This window comes from Simochromis diagramma, unplaced genomic scaffold (assembly GCF_900408965.1).
Source record: "Simochromis diagramma unplaced genomic scaffold, fSimDia1.1 OVJJ01000545.1, whole genome shotgun sequence".
Lineage (NCBI taxonomy): Eukaryota > Metazoa > Chordata > Actinopteri > Cichliformes > Cichlidae > Simochromis > Simochromis diagramma.
Window position 1 is genome coordinate 4,393,109 of NW_024387371.1, and position 24,294 is coordinate 4,417,402.

Sequence of the window (24,294 nt, forward strand, 5' to 3'; positions counted from 1 at the left end):
TTATACAGTAGCACCATTTTTGGCTGCTTCACTCGCGGAGGCTGGTTTTGTTAAAACCTTAATTGCGAACTTTAGTTCAAAATAATTCTTCCTTAAAGCCATGCTGTGGGAATCTTGCCATACGAAAAAGTCCAAAGTTTTTTACAAACTGCCGGTTTTATGTGTATTTTTGGTTAATTGTCATTCTCATCACTGTTTTCCTCGCACCAACTTTCTCCGAAGCTTCAAGTCAAACGCATTCTCAGGCGCGTACACGATCCGGTTTTTCCTGGAGACATTTGGTCCCCTTCTCCACAGCAGCAGACATCAAATTATCCGGCTGTTCCGTTTCATCATTTCACTGACCAAGTTGGGGGTTTCCTGTGTGTGTGTGTGTGTGTGTGTGTGCGGCGGCAGGGGGTAGGGTGGAGCAGGAGGAGGGATGCTCGGATAGGAAAAGACGCACCGCTCGTCTATTGGACCAGAAACAGAGTGGGCGCATGTAACCGCCTGTCCAAGCCTGGAGACTTTGCCTTTTTTTTCCAGGGACGGGAGACAAGAGGGTCCAAGACAAGTACACATCTAAAAGCGGTATATGTGAGGCAACCGGGGGCTGCGAGTCAAGCCATGGACGCGCTGTTGGCGTTATTATAGGCTGTCGGTGACCACAGAGCGTAAAGTTTCCGCTACTGTCGTGTTGTGTTTTTTGTTTTTTCCTTTGTGCTGCGTTTTTTTTTTCTTTATCTTCAAGCCGCATGAGTTCACCGCTGTTTTTAGGTCAGCTGGTCGGGGTTCCGTTAGAGATAATGCACCCCACCATGGAAAAAGACACAACTTACACCAAGATTTTCGTCGGCGGGCTTCCTTATCACACCAACGACGCTTCACTTCGGAAATATTTCGAGACTTTCGGGGACATCGACGAGGCAGTGGTGATCACGGACAAACAGACGGGAAAATCCAGAGGATACGGCTTTGTGAGTCAATCTAAGTTCATCTGCCTTTTCTCTGCTAGAATCAGGGAGCAACTCAACGCATGTAGAGTGAATAAACAAAGCAAAAAAGAGCGTTTAATTAAGGTTTTATCAGCAACTTCCAGTCTAATTAAACGGAGGGCGCTTAAAGCACAGTAGCCCACGTCTGTTGTAGCTGCTAATCAGTTTAAAGTGACTTTATCTTAATAGTTAATTACATTATTCTTATGTTTTTCATCAGAACATTTTTTTAATGTGTGTGTCTCGGGCTTGCACACTGCACACACTGCCACTTTGTTCAAGCAGGACCCATGTGCAGTGTGTCTGGTGGTGACAGTCACATGCCAGAAGCATGAGAAGCAGGTTATAACTTATAAGTGTGTCATCAATTATCTCCACTCTCCCCAAGTACAAATGGAAGCTCGAACAGACACAAAACAAGGACACACACACCCACACAGATACACTTGAGTTGGTAATAAGCTGCTGCAGCTGTGGGCAGATGTCTGTGTCGTCTGTGTGTTTGTGTGTGAGAGAGTGTGTGTGTGTGTGTGTGTGTGTGTGTGTGTAGGGTGGGGAGATGGGGGTCCCTGGACTCGGAGGTGTGACATGTCAGTTGGCTCTGCAAGATAAGGCTGCAGCAGTTTCATGTTGACTTCCTCCCTCACAGCCCTTCCCCCCTCTGCCAGGATGGGTTTTGGTTGTTTGTCTGAGTGACTTTGAGTTAATGTGTATTGAACTTCAGATTATCTCTACCTACTGCGCAGCCAATGAGCTGATCAGCTGAAGCAGCCATGTGTTGAGCTCCCCCCCTCCCTTTTTTGAGAGTTGGGTAGCAGCGTGCTCATTTCATCCCTGACGTCTTTTTAGAGGTCTTAATTCTTGAACCACAGCGATCTAAAAACCATCCACTGCTTTATGTTTGCATAAAAGTCCAGAGTCTGATGCTGTAAAATGAAAGCAAGCATAGCTGTTTTACTTTCACTGTTCCACTTACTGGCAGTGGAGCCTGCAGCTGTGGTTCTGCATTGTGGTGTAACTGCACTCTGTGTGTGTGTGTTAACCTGTATCACCCCTTCCCAGTTTCTTTCTGCCCACTCCTCAACTCAGTCCCTCAAGGTAGATTCTAGCATTTCATCCTTGGCAGGCCAGGGTGAAGAAAAAAAGTCTGCCTCCTACACTTCAACCCACACCAACACAGCTGAAGCTCCACTGGCAGCTTTAAAACACACTCATTTCTCCTTTCATGTAGTGGAGTCAGTGTCCTGTCCTGCACAAAAAGGAAAAAAAAAAGATTAAGGAGACGAGGACAGAAGCATCCTCAGGGTCACCCCTCTGTGTTGCTTCATCCGAGTGCTCATGCTGGCATCCAGACTGTAGAGAAGCTTTCGTGCGTTGCACTTTTGTCGGTTTAAGAGATTACATGAGTGGTATTAATGTGCAATGCTGTGACGCTGTCTACAGGTGACCATGGTGGACAGGGGGGCGGCAGAGCGCGCGTGCAAAGACGCAAACCCCATCATCGACGGCAGGAAGGCCAATGTGAACCTGGCGTACCTGGGGGCGAAACCTCGCAGCTCACAGTCAAGTAAGCATCGTTAATCTGCGTCTATTTTCTTTCTTCAAAAACTCATCGAACAAGAGGTAGCACCGAGCTTCTTTTTAATCAAATGCTATTTGAAGGTTTGAAAAGGTGAGCTTTAAGTGAGTGGTTTTGGTGGTTTGGTGAGTATTTAGAGCAGTGGTTCCCACAACTGGTGCATGCAACCACCGGCAGGGGAAGGACAACCAATAAATAAACGTGAAGTGAAACTCATTTGAATAAGTGTGTTTTTTTTAAATTTTTTAAAAAACAAAAAACTAATTTGCTGATGCCAGTGTGAAATTCAAATTCGATACTTTTGTATTGGTAAAGATTGATAAAAATTGTGGAGGTTAGACGTGACTTTTTTGACGTTTCAAGTTGGGAATGGCACAAAAAGTTTTAAAAAATGCTTATTTAGAGCAGGAGTCCTGCAACCACGAGAAACAAAAATCTTAGTTGATTTAAATTTGGCTCTTATCGTGCACCTCTGGATGACTTTGAGTGCTGCTGCTTAAAAAAGTAGAAAATATTGCTTTGTGGAAGTGCAGTTTGGACCACTTGTATTTGCGCATCTGAGATTCACTACTGGCTTAAAAACTTCTTGAATTTTTTTAAGGATTTATGACACCAAATAATGTATATGAGGTTTCCACAGTGCACTATCACTAGGCTTATTTAAAAAAATATAATTTAGTAATTTGAGGACAGTATGGTCGCGTGTAGGTGAAGACCATCACCTCATAGCAACCAGCCTGCTGAGGCCTGCATGATCTCTCTGTTCTCCAGCATCCTCCCACAGTACAAAATATGCATGTTAGGTTAATTGGTGATTCAGTGTAGGCGTGAATGGTTGTCTGTCACCCTGTGGTGGCTCTGTGACAGACTGGCGACCTGTCTCGGATGTACCCTCTCCTACAGCCTTTGACCTTGAATTGGATAAGTGGAAAAAAGGGATATAATGTAGCAAATTGACAGGCGGTGGCTTCTAAAGACTTCAACGTGGAAGAGATAACATGTTTGAGATTTACAGTATAGTAAGCCACAACAAATACTTAGTTTTCTAGATTATATGGGGGTGGGGGCAGAATTAGTCAGTGACAGTAGCACAGGGGAACCTTTCTGAAGCCCATGTAAGTGGCTGACGGTGTTTCATATGCAGTCTCTGCTCTTTTTTGTTTTTTTCCCAGAGACAAACATTCCCCCATATCCATTCTGTTACTTTCAGGAATCTTTCTCCAGGAATTTGCCAACATTCGTAAGTCCTTATACCAACGCTGTGGTTATTAATTCTCATACTGAGATGATGATTGTTATTCTCTCAGTGAATAAAAAATTTCAAAAATTGGAGAAAAAAGTAGCCAGAAATCTACAGGAGGCATCTACAATGCTGAACAGGCCAATTACAGTAGCTGCGGGCTGATTCAACACGACATGTAGTTATGTTACTCGGGAGGTGCGCGTCAGGCTACGTTGGAGGTTTTGGTTATGTCGTAGGTTACGACTTAGATTTCCCGCTGAAGCATAAATTGGGCATCACTTCAAGAGCAGACACTGTTTATCAGTCGAAGCATCGAGTGCCAGCTGAAGACAAGCAGCTGGCACTCAATGCTTGGGTACCAGGTGCCAGCTGAATAAATTCATTCACAAGCCACCGTTCTGTGGATGTTGACGAACACGGACGTTACTGAAAGAATAATGTGAATATGATAGATCATGAAGGTGAATATCGCAGCCTGTGATAGTCTGCACGGAAGGCTTGGAATAACACTTATTTGCATGAAGACCCTGGTTATGATCACATGTCCAGGGTACGTGTTGGCAGATCGGGAAACTGCATGTTATAAACATGTTATTCAGGTTTTACCTCATTCTGTCACAGCTTGTAGTTAGCAACTACATTAAAATAAAAAAAAACATAATAGGGAAGTATAAAGGAAGCAGAAAATTGTAAGCCTTAAAGTGTACTGTTACTTTTAGTTTCCTTTACTGAGAAACTGAATCCAGCACACTGTTTGACGTGTGAAATGTAAAAAAGCTGCAGGTAGACAATCAAAAATCTGGATACTGTTGAAATATGAAGTCTTCTTGTGTCCCATGTAAACAGCACATTCTGAATAGGATCAGACTGATTTACAGTAAGTGTACTTCTAACCAGCTAAAGGCCTTCTACGTTGTTGAAGGAACAAAGGCAGCAAATGCTCTCAAGCAGGCTTCAAATCTCTACATATTTACATTTTACTGAAAGGGATGTTGACCCAGAGCTTTGTGGAGGACAAGAGAAATCACAAAAAATATAAATATATGCTTAAATGTGACATTAGTTGGATAAATCATGGACGACCACTGGCATGCTCGTCGCCCCAGCCAGCTGCTTATTCCCACCATACATTCGCTCCTTGTGTGCTTGAGTTTACGCACAAGCTTTTGCGCCGCTGGGCTTTTTCAGAGATAACCACCACCGCACATGTTTTGTGCTTCCCCTTCAACATCTGGGTGCACACCAGACCTTGACAGCAGCTCTCCCTCACTACTCCGGTTAAAGCGTGCTGGCTGAAATGCCATAGAGTGTAGGTGTGATTGACAAACAGCGGTGCCAACAACAACTGACTGTGTGTCCTTATTTCTGGGCGAGGGCTGCGACGCAACTCCCCAAGCATGCAGCTGATGGGAGATGGCAGCGCTTGGTATTTTGTTATTGTGTGCGAGAGTAGCGAGAGAATAGGAGAGCGGGGAGAAGGCGAAAAAGAGCAAGAAGGGGACGGGACTGTTAAGAGCAACAAATAACAGCGTGCCTGTCTCCTCTTTGTCCTGGCGAAGGAGGAGGGCTGATGAAGTCATGTCAGTACAGTAAAAACGAGGAATGGGAAGGAATAAATAGCTGCAGGAATGTAAAGATGAAGTCAGAGGAGGTGCAGAGAGGAGGAGGAGGAGGATACGTTTCTCCTTTCTTACTCAGTCTCAGCTGATTCCCGATGAAGTCTGGAGGCAGGGAGGTCACAGATGTTTGTGAGCAATAGAGTGCATCATTATTTGTATGAGTGTGTATGCTGGGGGAATAACAGTCGGCCTGTGATACTCCCGTATACATGCTAACCTCTGAGAGAGAAAAAAACAGACAGAGAGGGAGAGAGCAGCTCTGTCCTTGTCTGCCCGTCTCTTCTGTTGTCTGTATAGCCAGTAGCTAAAATATCCCGCCTTACCGCTGCCTCTCTCTTTGTCTTTGTCTCTGTCTGCAGGTCTTTCTGTTGGAGTTCAGCAAGTCCATCCTACGTGGGCTCAGAGGCAGTATGGGTAAGACGGGGAAGAATCAATACCACTGTTTCCAACACTCTCTCTCTCACTCTCTCTTACCTGCCTCCTCCTCCTCAACACAATACATTTCACTCCTCCGCCCTTGACATTTGTGAGCACTCGCTCCTTTTCTGCACTTGGGTCTCGGTAGTCGCTGGCACTCTGCAGCGCCTCAAGAATGTATTCGACCCTGTGCCCGTTTCTATATCGGTGCACTGGCTTTTGATGTCTTCTGTTGTCTCTCTCTCTGTTTCTGGTCCATTAAACCCATGAGAAGCTCAATTCCAAATTTCACTCATGCATGAGTTGGGCTTCACTGAGGCAACAAGCTTTTTAGTCAAACTTCCCCCATCCCTTCTTTTTCTCCCACTTCCACACACACACACACACACACACACACACACACACACGCTTCCTCACATTTGTGCACACAGAGGTCTCATTGCATCACCGTAGTGCCACTCATGAGTCACTGTGTAGTTGTGTAATAGAAAGTGGTGTTTTTAACACCCTTTAAAAACCCTGAACATGATCCCAACTGGCTGCAAGATAGAGACTGTGGCAGGAAACCGGAAAAACAAGAGTCTATAAACATGCAGGTGCTAACATGTTTACTGTGCTCACTGCAGTTAGCTGTGTATATGGATACCCATAACAATCAATAAAAGTTTAATCTTGGTTGTTATGCTGACCCTCGATGTAGGAGAAAAGCAAGTGTCTGTCATCACTACATATAGCAACACCAGTGCCTTCTAGTTAATGGAGGCAGAGATATTTTATGTGTTGTTATGTTGTTTGGTGTCTATTTAATACAGCAAGCTTGTAGGCAGCAGCATTCATTACTGCAAACAACATGAAGGGCAGTTTGCATCCCTTTTTTCCACCGTGATTCTGACACTGATGACAGACTGCCTTTATTTGAAGTGTGAATTTATTGCCACAAGGTGACAAGACAGCAGCATTATAGCGCTATCCAGTGACACAGCGTGAGTCAAATGTAAGCACAAATGTAGCCTAGGCAGTGTTTTCCCTGAAGTTTTAAGTGTAACACAACTGCTCAACACTATTTGGTCTTCCTGTCATATGGAGTGAAGCTAGCAAGCGCTCCAGCGATGCTCAGTTGAGTTGTTTACTTTTGGCGTGCACAACACAAACCGCTAACATGTCCTCATAACCCTAGCCCTTCATAATCTGGTTTTATTTAATGGTTTATGTTTGCCTCAAATGTTGAAACAAGTTTGCTGTTTCCACTTCCACCTTCCACTTCCAAAAATTTAGGTAGCTCCCTTTTTAAGCACTGCTGCTCTCCCTCTCAGACATGTCTGGGCTTTGCTTTTGTGCGTGTTAGGGATGTTTAATCTATGGCATTGCTATACCATTGGTATCATGAGATGACACTTTTTATGCTGAAACATTGTGCTGGAATTATTGTGGATGGTACGCTGTGGCACAACCCTAGATAACATGCAACAGTTAGCGCAACTACCATAATCAAACGCTGCAAACATTATTACAGAACTTTCCATGTTTGACAAGATTACTCTCTCAAAATTCACACATCTTGCAAATAATGATTAAATAATGCCACTACAATTGTGTCCATTTAGGTATTTGCCTACTGAAAGAGTTTTTAACCAACACAAACATGCTACCCCAGGACAGGAATAGGAGAAGCGTTAAAAAGATGGGGAAAATACAGTATGATAAGTACAGCCAGCAGCTGCACTAAACACTTTTAAGTATTTTTAACACTCGGTTTCACTTTAATTTCCCTTTAAGTAGTTTATAATCTGTGTGGATGTTTGCACACTGATGCTTCAGCCCTGCACCTGATCAGAGGTGTTGTTTCTTATGAAATATTGTACACTTTCACTAAGTCAGGAAAAGGCCTGTTTTGCAACTGGTTTCCAACGTCACGGTGTATGTCAATATCTCATGTATCAGAGTACAAAGGATTTAATGCCAAATTACTAAAGAGATGAATGGCAACAGATGTATCGTGCTGGTGAGCTGGTGCTGGTTTCTTGGGAAGAATCAAACCTTTCTGGGTTTGTGTAATTCACGGGTGACAGACGTTCTCATTCAGTGTCCCAGAGTTTCAGTGTGAACAAGAAAGGAAATCTTAATGACTCAGTTCCTGAGTAAAACAAGGGGGGTGACTCATATCATAGACTGCTGCAGACAGTAGAGAGACGGTGCAGGTCGAACCCAGCTGATGTGTTGTTGTTGATGACTGGATGGATGACTCTTCTTCTTCTTCTTCTGTCAACACCTACTTAGTCTTGACTCAGATGTTTGGTGTATCGCCGGTGAGGAGGTGATCTTAGGAGAAGATGTTACCAACTGTCACAGTTGTTGATTTTGTTTTGTGTGTCTGGCTCTGCTATTGACTTTTTGAGCTTCATTTCAAAATCAAATAGCTGCTATTTTGGTCTTTGGCTGTCACAAATCTGAAGTTTTAGCGATGGGATCTTCTATATTTTAGAGGTATTTTAAGGAATTTACAGGATGTAGCATTTTGGAAATGATCTCTTCGCTCTGATTTTCTGAAGGCTGACAAGTTCCGATCCTGCGGCTACAGAAAAGTCCATTAAAAACCTCAACTGTTCTGAGTGCTATTAATATTGCAGTCCTCAATTTCTGAATGAGTGATGAGGGAATTGAGGCTGACCCAGATGAGTCTATGAATGAGTGATGAGGGGTTGATAGAAAGTCTCCCAGAGTGCGAGAGGAGATTTGACGCAGAGGGAGTCTTTTGTTAATCTCTGCTTGCAGGAAGAGTCACAGTTTGACACCTCAGACTGAAGAAAAACAGCTGAAAACATCACCTGGCACAGCCCAAAGGCAAACACAAACCACAGGTGGCACTTTGTTTGTTAGGGTTAAAACACCTCCAAATTCAGGCAGTGTGTAATGCGTGTGTTTTGCAGGTAGCGGTTTAATTTGCTGAGAAACTATTGGGACATCTGTGAAGAAAATAAATGAGACATATGAGGTGAAGCAAGAACACTTTCTGTTTTCTGTCAGTATGAACTGAAACATTGGATTAAAAAGCACATTTGTTTGGTCTGTTAACAAAATCCACCAACAGGTAATTTTAAACCTAATTATCGAATTATACTTTTTATTTTACACTGTGGTGTAAAATGATAAAACACAGTCAAGGTAAAGTCATCTTACATATCAGGACATAAAACATCATCTGGCCCTTGGCATCTCTTAAAATTAGGTAAGTGCAGCCTGTGAAGAACAACAACATGTCATACTAGATTGTGTCATTATTTATTCAACACAAACTAAACCAAAAATGCAGAAGCAGTGTGTGAAAAACAAACAAAGCACTCCATGATTAAATAGATAGAGCCACCTTTATCAGCAATAACTGTCTGTTGCATCACTTTATGGAGGTTTGCAGACTTTGACTGGGCTCTTCTAGAGTTTTTGGTGTGTTTGGGATCATTTTCCTGTCGCCATCACACAGACCAATGTTTAGGTGTTGAACAGATGCCCTCACGTTTGACTCTAGGATACCATACAAGAGTTCATGGTCAACTGAAAGGTGGCTGAAATGTTCACAAGTCCTGTGGCTGCATAACAAGCCAAGATCCCCCCCGGTCTCTAAATGTGACAGTGTGCATCATGGCATCTTTGGTCTCGTCTGTTCAAATGACATTGTTCCTCTTGTGTTGTTTTCCGATTCAACTTTGAAAACCTAAGCTGTGTTCCCAGATTCTATATAGAGAAAATGGACTTTCGCCAGGCATGACTGAGGCATGTAGAGTCTGAGATGTAACTCTTAGTTTTTTTGCAGTTTCCCTGAGCATTTCACAGTTGGATTTGTTGTTACGTTCACTCCTGGGAAGATTATTGGCACATTATGTTAACACACATCTGAATGCTCCAGACCAGCAAATTGCCTAAACCTTTGCTTTAATAGAGATGGCGAATTTGCTGGAATGTCCAGACCCTGGAAAACTGGCAGCAGCCTTGAATGTTTGCCACTTGTGAATAATCTTTTCCGCTGTAGAATGATGGACTTTTAGAGGGCAGCAACAACTGCTTCTTTAAGATCACTGATGATGCCTTTACTCCTTGGCATTGTGTTAACGCACATCTGAACACTCCAGACTGTCAAATTGTTAAGCCGCTCTTACGTCCGTCTTGTAATTGCTATGAAACCAGTAAGGGTGTACTTAGTTTTTCACATTATGTCATATAATAGCAGTTTAATATTTAATATTTTACAGTTAATCTTAGATTGTATTTACTAATTTTAAGACCTGCTATGAGCCGCTTATATTTTATAGTTTTTTTCTATTTAAAGCATTAGATTTGAATGAGGGTATACTCAAACCGACGACCGGATGATACTCCAGCTTCCCAAACATCAGATCAATGAAAACTACTGAGTGGGCTTTTATTTTGAAGAGTTGCTATTAAAAAAAAAAGCAAATTGTCACAATTGAGAACTGAAACTAGCAAATGCTGGGCTGTTTTTGTGTCATAGCTGACAAAGATGACTAATTTCTGACTAATATTGTTGGTTTGGTTTAAGATATCTCAGCCTGTTCTGCTTTGATTTCAACCACGCAGGTTTTTTTAATCTCATGTGTGCAACAACTGTGTGCATGTCAGTGCTGAAAAAAAGTGAAACAAATACATTCGTTTTGAGCATTCCCCTCTGGTTTTTCCTCTCCAACACTGCCTACTTCGAAGCCATATTACCATCAGTTCATGATGTGTCTTGTAAACAAAGTTGAGTTTCATTGTTCGAGGGTGTGTTTAGGGAAAAATCTGTTGCAAAAGAAGAAGCAATACCAGTGTCTGCCACAGCGTTAACCTCAGGAGGTCTCAGTGCACCACAGCTGCAGGTTACTGCCTTTTTCTCAACAGGAAACTGTCTATTTTTGAATTACTGCTATTACCGCTAACGTCGATTTTTATCTCTTTGGTGCAGATAAGAAATCAAATCTGCTGTTTGAGGAGGGCGTTCTGATGAATGTAGGATACCACTGCTACTGTTCTGAATCCACCACAGTGAAACAAGCAGACAGAAGGAGACTTGAGCTAATATTGACTCTTTAAACAAATGTGAGAGAAGTTGTTTAATCTGGAGTGCAGATTTGACAGAAATTACATGTTTAAACTGGGGATAAATAAACCTTGCAGCCTGAGTAATGTCTAGATTTTTCAGTTTCTTACGTGCAAAGGGCACATCTGTCCCAGCTCAGATCTCTGTGCTCCGAGGCTCGATGTGTCTGTGACATGATCAGTATGACTGCAGTCAGTTTCAAACATTTCTTGGCTGCATGAAGGACTTTTATTTTAGGCTCAACTAAAAGAAATAGTCCAAAGTTTAAACAGGGTCATGCTGTTGAGAAAGAACAGTAGCTTTTCCAGTCTTTAATCACAAGATAGTTGGGCATTCACCATTTTTCACTTTAACTGAGGGTGTCTTTTCTCTCTGATTATAAATCTAGGACTTGTTTTCCCTAACTAATGATCTTCATATTTAAATTTATTGAACTGATTGGGATCTTTTTTTTGTGTGTAAGATGTTGCCGTTGTCACAGTTTCTTTTTTTATTCTGCATTTTTGCATTTGTGTATGCAAATATACACTTTGTTAGTTCCACCCATTCAACTAGTTGATAATCAGCCAATCATATGGCAGCGAATCGGTGCATTAAGGCAAGTAGACATGGACAAGACAAGCTGCTTGAAGTTCAAACATTGGATCAAAATGAGAAAAAAACAAAGGTTATTTAAGTGACTTTGAACGTGGCATATTGGTTGGTGTCAGACAGGCTGCTCTGAGTATTTCAGAAACTGCTGATCTGCTGGGATTTTACCACACAAACATCTCCAGGGTTTACAGAGAATGGTCCAAAAAAAGAGAAAATATATCCAGTGAGCACCAGTTCTCTGGGTGAAAATGTCTTGTTGATGAAAGAGGTCAGAGGAGAATGGCCAGACAGCTTCAAGCTGATGGGAAGGCAGGAGAGAATCTTTAAATGCATATCACCAAGTCAGCTAGCTCATCAGCTAAGAACTGGAAACTGAGACCACAATTCACCAAAATTGGACAATAGAAGATTTTCAAATGTTTTGCGCTCATGCTTGTGCAACAGACAAATCTGCTCCAACTTTGATTGTAATTGTGATAAAATGTAGTTTATAATTTATTTTTGACTGCACTTTCATTAGAATTTGAAAAAAATGGTGAATTATTGTGATTTATTAAAACAAATAACCAGTGAGTCAAGGAGGCTTCAGTGATAAGAAATTATGCATATTCCTTTAGCAGAAAGGTTATTCTTATCATTTTAAGTGGTAAGTGGGGGTTTGTCAACAAAGTCCACCTATAAGCACTTTTAAATGTCACTAATTAAAAATTCTGTAAAAGCAAAAACAAGGATCTATGTGCCAGAATGACAGCTCCATTCCAGTGATAAAAACCTACCAGGTGTGTTTCAAATCAGACTATTTCTTGGCTCAGAGCAGTAATTTAAACAAGTTCTAGCATGATAATTACGAGCTTTAGAGGAGCTAGTGGGTGAATTTTAAAGTTAATCAGCGGCTGGCCGTCATTTCATATTTAAGGGACAAGATATGAAATTCTTCTCATCTAACTCAGTGCGAGAAAAGCAAACAAACATGTTTTTCCCAAACGTCAAACTACTAGACATAAGATTCGTCTAAATATATCCCCATGCCTTTTGCTGCCCCCTGTTCCCACTTCACCATCATCACTGTGGGGCTCCCAGTGGGCTTTCTTCCTTTGTCTGCTCACACAAACTCACACAGTAAACAGCAAATATCAAAAATAAACTCAAACAAAGCGCAACTCGCTGTCTGCTGCTTTGGCATATTTGCTTTAAGTTTTTAGAGGACAGAGGACAGACTGATGCCAAATGTGGCTTTGAGGTACAGCTGAGTTAGGATGGAGGGCTGTGGGGGAGCATGTTCTCATATGAGGGAGGAGGGCAGGCGTCTGTCGCCCATAGCCGCCTGCTGTCTGCCTTCAGCACCCAGAAGCTGCAGCAACGTCGATGCGGTTGCTTGGCAGAAGTGAGATTTTTTTTTTTTTTCTGCTCTTTAATTTCTTTTAAGTGAAAATAAAGGAGGGTGAGGGAGATGGATGTGCGGTGAGTCTATTTAAGGTGGAGGCGTGGGGGAAGGGAGGGGGGACTTCCTGTTGAAGCAGTGGAACAGAGCAGTAGAGGATGGGAGGAGGGGGTGATAGACATAAAGCACACCTGTGGGTGGATGAAGTTGTGGCTGGGTTCAGTGAAGCTTCAGGGTTGTGTGATGTGCGTTTATTATAAAACGCTCCTCAACGAAACATCAGGAAATCAGTGAACGGCCTCAGCAGGCGCCGACGTGTCGACTTGTTTAATATGTTCACATCCGTAACTCCGTATCTCTCCCTGTCTGATTTTCTTTTCCCATTCTTCCTCTTGTCTTCTTCCCCCTTTAAATAATCCTTCTTTCTCTTTCCTCTCAGTCTGCAGTCATCACTCTTTCTCTGACGGGGGGTTTAGGTAGACGGCGAACCCTCAGGTGGATATTTTTCTTACCCAGGGACCCAATTAGGAGCGACACCTCTGTTGGATGAAAAGCCTCATTTAACAAAAAATGTAAAGAGATGGTGTTGCAAGCTTTTCAGAGCACACAGAGCACAGTCGTCTGTTAAAAGATGACACATTTTGATCTCTGATTGCATCTTTTTCCACTTCTTCCACATCGGGTTATGTTTTTTTTTTTTTTTCTGATGTGCATTTAAGTACTAAAGTCATCTTCCCATCCTCTGTCTCCCACTGATGCCTTGATGCTGACAAATAAAGTGCATAAAATATAGATCGAGGCCAGTTTTTAATGAGCAGTGACTTTGCATTTCAGGCTAAATCAACACTTCTGTGTTCCTGCAGGCGCCTCACAGCAAAGACCTGCCAACCTGCCAGAAATGTGACAAGAGAAAGGCATGTCTCGTGTTTGCATCATGTAAAGTAATCCTATGACTGCTCAGAGCTGCAGCTGCCACCGTCAGACAATTAACTGATTAGCCATCCACTGATATTGATTCATTGTAAATTACTTCCACTTAGTTGTGAGGATTTGCTGCTTCTCTGTGGTTTACATAGGGGTAAACTGAACATGCAAACAATTTAAAACAAACCACTGTGAAGACTTTAATGGGGATTGTACTCACCCAGAAGGTTATTCTAGGAAATTGAGGAAACTAACTATTGGTTTAAGTCTTAATCAGAGCAGAAAAAGCAGAAAAATAGCAAACGTTGTTCTCAGTGAAGTTCCCAATTATGCTTGTGAAGCTCCAGCTGCTATAAACAACTATTTAAAATATTCAAAATACGCTCACTTCATTAGGTATACCCATTTAACTGCTCATTAACGCAAATATCTAATCAGCCAATCATGTGCTCAGTGCATTTAGCCATGCGGCTATGAAGAGACGACATGCTCAAGTTCAATCTGAGCATCAGAATGACAAAGGTTGCTAGCGACAGACAGGATGGTCTGAGTATTTCACAAACTGCTGATCTGCGGGTATTTTCCTACACAAACATCTTTAGGTTTTTCTGAAAAAGAGAAAATATCCAGTGAGCGGCAGTTCTCCAGCTAAAAAATCCCTTGTTGATGCTAGATGTCAGAGGAAAATGGCCACATCTCTGGACAGTAACTCAAATAAACAAGCACTGTAACCAAAGTGTGCAGAAGACCATCTCTTGAGTGAACTGCACATGAAGCTGCAGAAGACCATACCATGTGCTGCTCCTGTCAGCTAGAATGGAAAAAATGCTTCCTGGTCTGATGAATCTCAGTTTCTGCTGTCACATTCAGAAGGTAGAGTCATGGATCCATGCTGCCTTGTATCAACGGTTCAGGCTGCTGCTGCTGCTGCTGGGGATTTTTTCTCGGCACACATCGGCCACATAGGTTAAAAGCTTTACTTCCACGGCCTACCTGAATATGATTGTCAACAGTTGCTTAAGTGTGTCTCCACAGTTCATTTTAGCTCTGTGTCAACATTAGAGAGCAACCACAAATGGTCTGTACTCTTTCATTTATCAACATGATGAATGTCAATCACTTTATGTGCACACATCTGCAGACACTGGCCTGAGGAAGCAAGATTAGGGACTACACATAACTTAACAGCGAGCAGTTTCATTCATAACAGGTTTTCTCAGTATTACACTGAGAACCAGCTACATGTATCAACACAGAGTAATCTATAAAGGAAAAGTTATAAACATGTATTTTGAGTTAAATATCTTCGATATCTGCTTTATAACCCTTACAAATGGGTACATTCACATTAAAATTCTGAACAATTCATTGGATGTGTGTTTGAAGTAAAATTTTTACATCATTTTGACAGTTCTGAACATTTTCTTTTCTTTATGGATGAATTTGGGCTTACTTTGAAAGAAGCCGTGGCTTGAAGGCAAAAAAACCCTGATGTAACATCCTTTGAAATCTTGAAATCAAAAGCAAACGGTGACCTGAAAGCTCCTTATTTACTTGATGATTATATTTGATGTCATTAGGAAACTGACAAATAACTTCAAATGAAAGCTTTAAACCTGGAAAAAGTTAAAGCCGTTAAAGTATATAAATGCAGGTCCGGAACAGGATATTTTGAATGTTTTTTTATTCGTGCAACAAGTGAACGTCAGATGGAAGTGAGATGGCGTTCATTAGACTGACATGTGCTGGATTAAAACTCAGGCGTGAGATGGGTTGAAGTCAGGAGACGTTTCCTTTTTTTGACATTTTCTTCTCCGTGTCAGCCTTATTTGAATGAATCAGATTTAAATGTCTTGCTTGCTTGCTGACATGTGAGCTGAGTGTCCGGCGCTGATGTTGGCCTTTCTATCACTCACCCCCCCTCGAGCTGCGTGTGTGTTTATCGACAGAGGACGGAGGGTCATGCGTGTGCCTCTCCATGAGTGTGTGTTTGTGTCTTTGACTGACTCACTCTCCTCACTTCTCTCATCTGTACTATTATAAGCGAGGCTGTCCTAAGGCATGAGGGATATGATGGCTGATCCTTCACCTCTCAGCATCGCTCGTTCCTCGTCTAAGGAGTCCCGACCTTGAACCTCAGCAACAACAAAAAAAAACCCAAAAAACAAATAAACCCCTTTATGGATGTTTGGGTTTTTATTCTCTTTGGTCAGTGCATCCTCTCTCTTTCATGGCGCTGCCTGGTTTTGAGAAAGGACAGTGAGGGGGAGTGCAGACATGAAAGATGGCTGTGAGGGAGCGAACCCAGAGAGGGGAGGGAGAGCAGAGTCGGTGGAGGTTATTCTGCTCTCATGGGTCTGTTAGTGAGTGCACACCCATGCAGCTGCGCCAATTAGTCCTGCCATGCTTGAACCCCCCCCCCCCCCCCCCACGACACACACACTCTTCTAAGCTGCTTAACTAACTACACACAACCTGTTAAGTGTGTGCATATATTACGTTTCCTGCGTGTTCACTTCTTCGAGATGTGGCGTATTCAACTGTGTGATTCAATGTGTGCGCTGTAATTTAGAGTTTGTCTACATCCCCTTTGAGTTTGTGCGTGTTCGTGCGCATGTATAAATGTGTGTTTGACAGTGATGCGATGATGCCAGGCACGGGGAGAAGAGAGGCGAGGCACAGCTCCCACTCGTACGATGCCACTGTCACATTGGATCAGTCAGGCCGGTGCAGGCAGGCAGCGGCACACAGCCGTGGGAATGACACTGCACTTCTGCTCCGGGGGGATACGAGATGGGATAGAGAGGGGTCGAGGAGGCAGGATGCTGCTAGCTTCAGCTTTGTTTTGACTTTATATGTTGTTGAAACCGTGCAGAAGATGATCTTCGTCGTGCCAGCCAGAACTTCTTTTTTTTAAATTGAGTAAAGTTTGTAAAAAGTTACCAAATCAGAATTTTGTAAGACTCAAATCAAACTTTAATGATATTTAATAAATTATAAACTCATTTTTTTCTTTTTAATTTAGTAATGAGTTTTTAATATTATAGAAGAAAAGGAATGGTTTTCAGGGGTTTTAAAGAAGCAACAGAGTAGAGGAGTCACACATTTGCAATTTATAAATACACCTGATAAGAAAATATCCCACATTTTTGTGGTTAATGTTTTAACAGTGCATGTGTATGCATGACACCAGGAAGCAGGAATAAAAGCCAAAAGACCAACTTCAAAAACAGGCAGTGGCCTTGAGGACAAACAGCAAAGGCAAGGTCCAAAAACTGGCAAAAGGTCATCTGTGGGAAAGTACCAATGAACACAAGAAAAGAAAAAAACAACCCAAAACCCCACAGGAAATCTGAAAAGCCACAGGTGGAACACAGGAAGGATATACACTGAAGAGGGTGGCTGGTTAATTTGAAATACCCGTGAAAGACAGCGCAGGTGAGACTAATAATAAGGGAGGGAAGGATGGAAAACTAACAAACCCAAAACCATGAAAATGGTCATGGACAGTCTCGTAGTCTCAAGAAGCAACTGAATTACAGACCTCAGAATCAGTTTCACTTATACTGCCTTTAGTGGTATTTTATTTACCCATCGTTTTTCTTTTGGTCCTTTTGTCCAGTTCAGCCGCACAACTAGTTAAATAAAAAAACAAAAACAACTTTCAGAAATCATGAATCAGCAGTAGTTGAAAAAAAAATATCAAATTTTCTTTCTATTGCCTACACCAGCCAATCAGACTAAGCCTGCAGCTATCTAGCATTAGAGCTCTGGTGATGCGCGGGAAACAGGTTTGTGGATTTTGTTTAGCATGACCAATCAGAGGGCACGATAAGTTAAAATAAATTCAAAAGAAGAGTTCAATTTGATTAATGCTTAAAATGAATATATGGATGCTGTATTTATACTGGCAGCTATCCTGCACATACTGGCGTGTGTCTGTGTGTTGTGTATACAGCACAGTGGCTGTGTGCAGGCTCAGTGTTTGTTGTGTAATCACACCTGATCCTTGCTCGCTCTCTCTGTTTAGGGGTAAGCAGGAGCAGCGGCAGACCGCCTCTCACTGCTCCGATCACCTGCTCAGACGCAGTGACAAGGTTACTGTCAGGTTAATGACTCTGACTGCAGGCTGTAGTGTTAAACACTGTCATGTTCTGTTGTTTTTACTTAAGCAGCGTAGCATAACCTAGTTCCTTTGATATGATCGCTGTTGCTTTTGCCAGATGTAACTGAGGATGTTCAGGTTAAGTGGGCAGCCTCAGGCAAGGACATGATTGAATACAAGAGGACAGTGGAGCGCTTTTTTCTCTCATTATTGTTGTGGCTCCAAGTGCAGACAATCTCATACCATGCATCTATTGTGGCAGCGTGTGTGTGTGTGTGTGTGTGTGTGTGTGTGTGTGTGTGTGCGCAGGTGTCAAATCCAGAAATCATATTTTGGAAGCAAAACAGATTTTTTGAAACATAAGCCAATCCCGATAAGAATAGTTTATTGCAATTTAGTGTTTCTTACCTAAATGTTTCATTAGGATCAAAGCGTCTTTTTTTTTTTAAAACCTTTTTCAGGCAGTGTGCTAATTAAACTTAAACACAAGGGAGGCGATCTATTTTAAGGGAGCAGAACTGATAATTGCTTTTTAAGGAGGAGGAGAACCTTTTGTAGGACTCAGTATTTGGGGTATAGAGAAAATGAGCATTCGCTAAAGAAACTGTGAACGTAGAGCATCTCGTATTACCATCGCTTTAAAAATCAGACCTCTCAGTGATATACAGAGTGGCAGCTCTGCACACATATTTCCCTGATGTTGCCATTGGATATTCAGACAGAAATGGATGTTGTCAGGCCTGTGTGTGTGATTTTTACGACAATCTTTTAAGTCTCAAGAGGAATTTCAGCTTCATCTTTTGTCTTTGCTAACCACTCTGCCCATACAAAACATGTACTGACCTACATTATTTTTATTGTTTTTCTCTATATCTTAATGGTTTTTTTGGTTATTTGTATGTTTGTTTGTTTGTTGCATGAAAAAAGGTTTTAAAATTGGCAGAAAAGGCCCAGAAACTATAACGTTATAGGCTAATTTGAGACATCTCCACTAACATCAAGTGCAACTTGTAGGATATACATTTAAAAAGATATAATAAATAAGACTTAATGCCAAGCAAAGCTACATGTCAGACCACACACTGACTTGCATACAAATTACATAAGTTAGCATGTGTTTGTAGTACGTGATGCTAATGTGTTTACAGTAGCAATGAAAAACATGCTGGATTATTTAATTTTTAGCATTAGCAAGGTTTAGCATTTTAGCATGCTAACATGCTAATATCAACTGATTTACAGTAGAAGCCGCAATAATTATAATTTCCAACGCAGAAACTGAGGACGATAGTTCTTAAAATGTCATTTAAGTTTCTTTTCTAGCACCTACTGTGGCGTACAGAGGAAACCCTGAGTTTCTACCGTTGGCATTGTGAATGCAAACAGAGGAAAAGTCCTCAAAGAAAGAACGTTATTACAAGACAAGTTCTGTGAAAAATGAAATACAACCCACGATTCAATAGCTTGCATGAACACATTTAGCAGTCTCTCACATGACTGTCAAGGAGTTTTGGCCCACTTTTCTTTACATCATTGGTTCAGTTCTTTGATTTTCATGGGTATTAAAAGCTCGCTTAATGTCCTGCCTCAGCATTTTAACCAGGCTGAGATATGAGCTTTCACTGGGCCATTGATTCTTTTCTTTTTCAGCCATGCTGTTGTAGATTTGCCAGTGTTTGGGATCATTGTCCTGTTGTATGACCCAATTTGGACCAAGCTTTAGCTTTCAGGCAGATGATCCTACATTTGAGTCTAGAATACTTCGGTATACAGAAGAGATCGTGTTCGACTCAATGACAACGAGGTGTACAGGTGCTGTGGGTGCAAACAACCCAAACCATCACCCCCACCACCACCGTGGTGTGCTTGACAGTTGAAATGAGGTGTTGATATGAACACAGGGCGGTGCTGATATGCTGTGTTTGGTTTGCTTCAAATATGGTGGTGTGCATTATGGCCAAACATCTTCACTTTGGTCTTGTCTTTCCAAAACTCTTGTGCTTTGTTCAGAAGCAACTTTGCTGCCGTGTACTTTAGGTGGAGAAGAGGCTTTCTCTTGGCAGAGTCAGTCAAACAAATAATACTTATTCAGTCTTTATCTGATTGTGCTATCATTAACTTTAACATTTAACATGCTAACCGGTGCATGTAGAGCCTGACTGACTGCACTGTATCGTCAGACTTTGGAGTGAATTTGATGGGACATCCACTCCTGGGAAGATTGTGGCATTTGGTTGACATACAGCTGAATGCTGCAGACTAGCAAACTACCCAAAATTCTGCTTTTGAAGAGTTTCTCACATTTATTGATGATTGATTTATTGATCAAATGCACTTAATTACAAGCACCTGGCCCATACTCTCCCTCTTATCTACTATGAAAGCAGTAAGGCTGCAAAATTCCATATGCCCGTGTAAACTTGCTTTTTCACATGACTCCCAAAGAGTTCCCCAAAACTCTTAAACCCCAAAAGGTGCTGTTAAACAGGTATGAGTGATCTTAACAATAAACGATAATGAAACAATAAATAAAGACTCATCGGTTACATTTACAAATGATATGACAATTTTCAACAAAGTCCTACAGACCTATCCTTGTAACAGTTGTGCTTCAGTCAGTGTAATTTTTTTTAATGATTTCAGTGATTGAGTTTAAAGAATTTACTGAAAGCTCATGAGAAAATGTGTGTAACATATTATATGTTTATATATAAACACATTAAAAATGAGAAGTCCCACATTTATTTTATTATGTGTGCTTTAGTGTTAAGCATATTAAGTGTATATTTCTGTTTTTACTATAGAACAATATGGTAATTGATTTCTTGACTAAAAAATTAATATTTATATGATAAATAATTGAAATGGTAATAGAGTTGCAATAATTACTCATTTAATTACCGTTTTGTAAAAACCAGATAATGAATTACTTAATATTTGCTAACCAAACATGTGTTTCTGTGTCCCTCCAGGCTCACTCAGCAGTACGTCTACCCCCAGACGTTCCTCCAGCCCAGCCTGCTGCTCCATTCTCACCTCAGCCCGACAGCAGCGGCACTCACCTCCCCTTACCTAGACTACAGCCCCACCTACACGCCCTATGCCTCCACAGGACTGGAGCAGTACCCCTACACCCCATCGCCGTCACCCTCCGCTGGCTACCTCAGCTACACCTTCTCCCCCAGTACGCCAGCGCCCACTATCACAGCATCACCAACCCCTCCGGCTGCCATCCATCCTCCCCTAGCTGCACTCACTGCTGTGTCTGCTGCACCGCAGGCCTTCCTCCACTACCCTCTGCACCAGCCAGACCGCATGCAGTGAGCAGCTCTGAGCATGGCTGCAGCTGCTGACTTGATGATTCGAAACAGCGTGACTGTTGACTCGTGACATCATCAGGATGAGACTAGAAGTGGAAGAGAGTGTGATATAATCAAAAGGGCTTCTCAAGAGCACTCTAGTTCCTGTTTTTTTATTATTATTGTTGTTGTAATAGTTAAAGAAAACGTTCTATTACTATTGTCATCAGCATACACTCTGAATGTTTTTCATCAGTGGCAGCACTCAGAGACTGGAATTAGACGACTGGTAATTTTCTGGATGTTTCTCTTGCTGCTGAGTTCGGAGGCAGTCTGACTTCGGGGTAAAGACAACGAGAAAATATGTTTGACATGATGCTGTGGCTGCAGTTTTTCCAAAGGTCCTGAGCTGAATGCTGGGCTCTAGCCAAGCTGGGAGTCAGTTCCTCCTTCAGAAACACAGCTCCAATTACCTCCTCTTCAAGGTTAACTTTCTGTCTATGGCCTTAGAGATCTGTCTCTGTACTTAGTTCATTTTGTCATTTTTATTAGTCTCACATGTGAAACAAACAAAATGTTTATTGTGTTCCCTTTTGTTCGTTTTCTCCACTGCTGGCAATTTGTTATGTAGTAATTACCACAGAATATGCAATATTAATGACAGAGGTGGAACATTAATAAGGTAGACAACACTGGTGTAATATTTTTGTGTAATGCTACTGCTAGATTGTCACTCTGAGATCGACTTTCTTAACACTTCAAGCATATTAGCCATCACATGAAGTTCCTGTAGCTGCTTTGTAGGTTTTCTCAACTTTTGCAGCAAAAGCATCTTCGGAGTCTGTCTTTATTCAGTTACTTAGGTGTCAATACAGATCAGGTAAATGTATTTGGATGTGGATGTCCAAAAGTGTGTGTATGTCCATGTTTGGTCTCTGTGAGTGTCAGCGAGTGAGAGACATACGGTATAATGCAGTATATGCTGGTGTCAGGTCTGAGCTTCTTTTCTAGCCTCTTGTACTGATCAGAGTTGTTTCTTTGTTTTTGTTTTTTCCTCGAATGCAGAAATCAGAGAGATTCTTTAGTCGTGATACTGCAGTTTCCTGGTGCCGCCGCATCATCTTAGTAGTCTTAAAACAAGCCATACATCACATCTTAAACAAATATGCAAAAATAAAATGAATATTTCTAAATGAGATGTGCTATCTTTTTCTTAAGCAGGTCAAATCTGAGTACTTCTGGACAGTACATACACCAGCAGCATGGAAAATTTACATTTCATTATGTCATTGAGCTGCTTTACACTGGTGAACTGGAAACCCGCTGAAGGCAATAGATTTTACAAATATGTTAATTACCTTTCTTACAATGAAAAATCATCAACCTTGACCAGCCAATCACAGCCAGTAGAGCCACTAAACAACACATTATGTCTTGCTTGTTTAGCTACATTTGGCCTCAAGAAAGCCTGCCTTTTTCTCCTTCTTTGGTTCTCAGTGTTAAACTAAGCATTTACTTTATATTTACTGCACAGCACTGATGTGTTTTGTTTAATGATCCAAAAAACCAGTGGTTCTCAAACTGTGGCACACAGAGCAGAAAACATGTAATAAAATTAATATAATGTGACTTCAGTCGAGAAAGCAAAGAGGAATTTCTGACTTTTACTTCACTAAACTTTGACTTGTATGATTTGCTGTATTGTTAATGATTGATACTATTAAGGTGGTCAAGGAGGTTGTGGATCTGGTATGTTTACTCTGAAAATAACCTTTTTAAAAAGCAATGTAAGAATTACAGTAAGAGAATTATATTTTACAAGAGGTGGGTCTTGACTTGAAGGTGATCAGGAGGTAAATCCAGGATCAAGGAATATTTGGTGGCATTCTTTGCCATTGCAAAAGAAAAATAATAAAATAATATTCTCAAAGAGACATATCAATGACATATCAGTGCCCTTTTTTGAAGACATTGACTTGACATTCTTAAGAAAATATCCATACATAATTCTCCATCTATAAACAGTAAGCTAACTCAGCTCCATGGAGTACCCCACCTCTCATTCCATGACAGCGAGGACAACTCTAGAGGATGGATGGATTTATTTAGATTAAATGTTAAATTGGGGGGTTTCCTTTTATCACTCCAGCAGCAGGATTTAGTATGTTGTGTGTGCAGCAGTTCTTCTTAAAGAAGGGACTGCTCACTGTAGTGATGCGGCTTAATAAAGTGTCAAATCTCTGAAAAAGGTTGAGTCTGTAAATACTGTAGTTTATCAGCTGTAATCTACAATAAAAGCTTTAACCATGTTTCTTATCAAACTCAAGCAATAGTCCTGATGTGGGGTTGATCCTGTCTTACCCAAAAGACACTCCCTTAATCTAAAGCAATATGTCACTCAAGCCACACCCACACAAAACGAGAGCCCACTTTGAATGTTCGTAGTTTATGATTTCGGCCAGAAGTCATTCGGCTGAGTCTAATTTTAGATGTGAGATTATCCCATGTGCTCTTTATGCCCTCTTCTGGCCAAGATTATTTATTACAACTCACACTTCCTCTTGCATTCATTTAAATTGCATTCATAACATTTAAAGACGAAAAAAGCAAAGATGAGCCGACCCTCGTATCAAGTTTTTTTTTTATGTTTATTTTCATTGAAATTCTTATTGAAACGCTTTGTGCTCCCAGTTAAGGATCAAATAATAAAAGGAGACTCAATGTAAAACTCGCACAGCCGATCAGCAGACCTACTCTTGAAGTCTGGGATACAACATTTGCTTTGGATTGCGCTGATTCAGAACAAAAAAGCAGATGGTTTATGTAAAAATGAATATCATACCAAATAGCACAGTGAAGGGGGAGGAGAAATGGTAATGTCTTAAAAATTGGGGACAAAAACTGAGCACAATCAATGGTTACGAAACATGAGAGCGGTAAAACGAAATAAAAAGTACTGTATGTGCGATCTCGGTCGCACACGTACACACATAAACGCACTCACTTGCAAATACACCCAAACGTACAGGCGCAGGCGCACACAAAGGCACACACTCACTCTCACGCACAC

General features: G+C 41.4%; 1 protein-coding gene across 1 annotated transcript; it reads left to right on the forward strand.

Annotated features, from left to right (window-relative positions):
- Positions 1–392: 392 nt before the first annotated feature.
- On the forward strand, positions 393–23,533 carry rbm38 (RNA binding motif protein 38). Its single transcript, XM_040007974.1, has 4 exons — positions 393–956; positions 2,418–2,541; positions 5,775–5,829; positions 20,898–23,533. The coding sequence occupies exons 1-4, from the start codon at positions 735–737 to the stop codon at positions 21,247–21,249; spliced, it is 753 nt and encodes a 250-aa protein (XP_039863908.1). The 5' UTR covers positions 393–734; the 3' UTR covers positions 21,250–23,533.
- The last annotated feature ends 761 nt before the right edge of the window (positions 23,534–24,294 follow it).